The 3245-nt window shown below is 63.1% G+C and overlaps 1 protein-coding gene across 1 annotated transcript in view; it reads right to left on the reverse strand.

Moving 5' to 3' along the window:
• SPTBN4 (spectrin beta, non-erythrocytic 4) overlaps positions 1–3245 on the reverse strand; it is a gene marked incomplete at its 3' end in the record, with an annotated part of 18998 nt that overhangs the window by 3778 nt on the left and 11975 nt on the right. The window contains exons 21-27 of the mRNA XM_026048813.1: positions 2827–3105; positions 2619–2749; positions 2329–2533; positions 1782–2159; positions 588–832; positions 378–516; positions 214–298 (exon numbers count right to left, since the gene is read on the reverse strand). Of these exons, the coding sequence (XP_025904598.1) occupies positions 214–298; positions 378–516; positions 588–832; positions 1782–2159; positions 2329–2533; positions 2619–2749; positions 2827–3105 (1462 nt within the window). The remainder of the gene's footprint in view (positions 1–213; positions 299–377; positions 517–587; positions 833–1781; positions 2160–2328; positions 2534–2618; positions 2750–2826; positions 3106–3245) is intronic.

The following is a 3245-nucleotide window of genomic DNA, read 5'->3' on the forward strand; positions in this document are numbered from 1 at the left end:
TCCCTCCATCCATGGGGACATCAGGATGGGGATGTGTCCCATGGACCACTCCACATCGGGGTGTTGGGATCCCTCCATCCATGGGGACATCAGGATGGGGATGTGTCCCATGGACCACTCCAAATCAGGGTGCTAAGGTCCCTCCATCCATGGGGCATCAGGATGGAGACGTGTCCCACAGACCACCGCCCCTCCCCGCGCTGCCAGACTCACTCTGCTGCAGCCATTCCCAGTGCTGGTCCCACTTCTCCGTCATCTCCTTCTTCTTGGCCACCAGCTTCTCCACGTGCGCTTTGATCTGCAAGCAGCGAGCATGGCAGCAGGTGAGCGGGTCCCCACGGGCCACCCCATCCCCGTGACTGTCCCCGTGCGGGCACCTCGTCGGCCGCGGGGCTCTTAGCCAACACCAGGTTCTTGCCCAGCTCCAGGCAGGCAGTGATGCTCTTGCCGCGTGCTTCAATCTCACTCTTGAGGCTTTGGTGGTAGCTCATGAGCACCTCCACAGAGGAGACATCCCTGTGGGTGGGGAGGGAGGCTGTGACCCCAGGTGGGGGCAGCCGGTGGCCTCTCAGGACGCGCTGTCCCACCTGGGCTTCTCGCCAGTGCCGATCTGGCAGATGATGCCGTCCATCCAGGAGACGAGGTCGCGCACGGTGCCGGCGAAGCGGATCTTGTCGGCGGCCGAGGCCACGTGCAGGCGGCACTCCTCGCACGAGGCCAGCAGCTCCTTCCAGGCGCGCAGCACCTCCTGCTCGCGCGCGGCGATGGCCTCCGCGTTCTCGCCAGCGTAGACCGTCCGCAGCTGCGCTGCCCCTTCCTGCAGCTGGCGCACCTGGGGGGACATTGGTGTCACTGCCACGGCCACTGCCACCAGCTCTCCATCAGCACCATCTCTTCACCGCACTATCACCACCATCATCCCACCATTACCACCATCGTCATCTCACCGGCATCACCATTACCACCACCTCCCAATCATTATCACCGACATCTCACCATCACCATCATCACCACCATCGCTGTCTCTCCACCATCAGCACCATCTCTACACCACCACCATCACCATCATCATCCCACCATTACCACCATCGTCATCTCACCAGCATCACCATTACCACCACCTCCCAATCATTATCACCGACATCTCACCATCATCACCACCATCTCTCCACCATCAGCACCATCTCTTCACCGGCACTATCACCACCATCATCCCACCATTACCACCATCGTCATCTCACCAGCATCACCATTACCACCACCTCCCAATCATTATCACTGTCATCTCACCATCACCATCATCACCACCATCTCTCCACCATCAGCACCATCTCTACACCACCACCATCACCATCATCATCCCACCATCACCACCAGNTCTCTCCACCATCAGCACCATCTCTACACCACCACCATCACCATCATCATCCCACCATCACCACCATCATCGTCTCACCACCATCACCATTACCACCACCTCCCAATCATTATCACCGTCATCTCACCGTCACCATCATCACCACCATCTCTTCACCATCACTGTCTCTCCACCATCATCACCATCACTTCACCACCACTGTAAGCACCATCACCTCACCTCCATCAACAGCATCATCGCCGTCTAACCACCACCATCCCCACCCTCTTTCCACCATCTCCATCATCACCACCACATCACCGCCACCATCACCACGACTGCTATCACCATCTCCGCACCACCACCTCCATCTCTCCACCATCTCACCACCACCTCCATCTCTCCACTCTCGCCACCACCTCACCTGCGTCACCAGCACCTCCACGTCGTGCTCGAAGGCGCCGAGCAGGCGCTGCAAGGTGCCGGCTGAGGTCTTGGCCTCGCGGGCTGCCAGCTCGGGCAGCCGCTGCCGCTTCTCCTCGATCTGCGACAGCAGGTCCTTGCAGTCGTTGAAGAACTTGTGCAGCTCGTGGGAGGCCGCCAGCATCTGCGCCCGCGTCTCCATCAGCTCCAGCAGGTCAGCCCAGGCCTCGTTGACCCCATCCTTCCACTCGGCGATGGTGGCCGCGTCTGCGTGCCCGTAGTCAATCAGCTCGTCCACCATCTGGTTCACGGCTGAGATGCGCTCATTGCCGATGCTGCCGGTCTCGCTGGCGAACTCCATGAACTTCTCCTGCAGCAGCTGAGACAAGCAAGCACCGAGGTGAGCACGGGCGGGGAGACGGACGGAGCCCGCACCACGGCACGGAGCAAGGCCCGCGCCCGGCGCCAACGGTGCATGCACCATGCCCACAACCCCCGTGAGCCCACCCCACAGGGCCACCCGCTGCCCCCGTTGGCCTCCTGCTCACCGTGACGTGCTCGAAGTCCTGCCCCAGCTCCGGGGAGCCGGCCACCACCTCCTTCTCGGCGATCCAGTGCTCCAGCTCGTCCACCTCGCGGCTGAGCTGGTAGAGCCAGTACTGCTGCTCCAGCTTGGCCTTGCGCTCCTCCACCAGCTCCTTCAGAGACACGTACAGCCGGTCAACCTGCGACTGCCGCCTGCTGACCTGTTCGCTGGGCAAGGGACACAGCGCCCGGTGAGCGCGCGGGCACCGGCTCGCTCGGGCAGGGCGCGCGGGGACGGCGAGCACCCGCGCACCTCTCGGGGTGCCCCAGCTCAAGCAGCGCCCGGCACTGCCGGGAGAGCTGGGCGATGGTCTCCTCGTAGTTCTCCACCGTCTGCTCTGTCAGCAGGTGCTTCTTGAGGAGCTGCAGGGTGCTCTGCTCGTCCTGGGGAGCAAGCGGGATGAGACGCGGGCCCGGAGCCGGGCGTCGCCGTGCCCCCCTTGCCGTGGGCCGCCCCGCACCTTGCCCTTCTCCTCGCTCATGAGCAGCAGCTCCTGCTCGCCCAGCCACGACTCCACCTCGGCCACGTCGAAGTAGTACTGCTCGAGGCGGAAGGCGGCGTCCAGCGTCTGCTGCCGCCGCTCCGCCTGCTCCTGCAGCTGGGCCCACGCGGCCGCCAGGCGCTGCCGCAGCCGTCCCGCCGCCTCCGCTTCGGGGCTCTTGAGGGCAGCCAGGGTCCCCGCGCGCTCCAGCACCTCCTCTATGCGGGGGCGGTGCACCTGCAGCTCCCGCCGCAGCGCCTGGGACCACCAGCACCATCAGCATCGTTGTCAACACCATCGTCAGTATCATCACCGGCAACATCATCAGCAGCAGCATCGTCAGCATCACCACCATCATCATCATGGTCATCGTCACTGTCATCATCATGGTCATTGTC

The sequence above is a fragment of the Nothoprocta perdicaria genome, unplaced genomic scaffold (genome assembly GCF_003342845.1).
Source record: "Nothoprocta perdicaria isolate Ctin4 unplaced genomic scaffold, notPer1 scaffold_571, whole genome shotgun sequence".
NCBI lineage: Eukaryota > Metazoa > Chordata > Aves > Tinamiformes > Tinamidae > Nothoprocta > Nothoprocta perdicaria.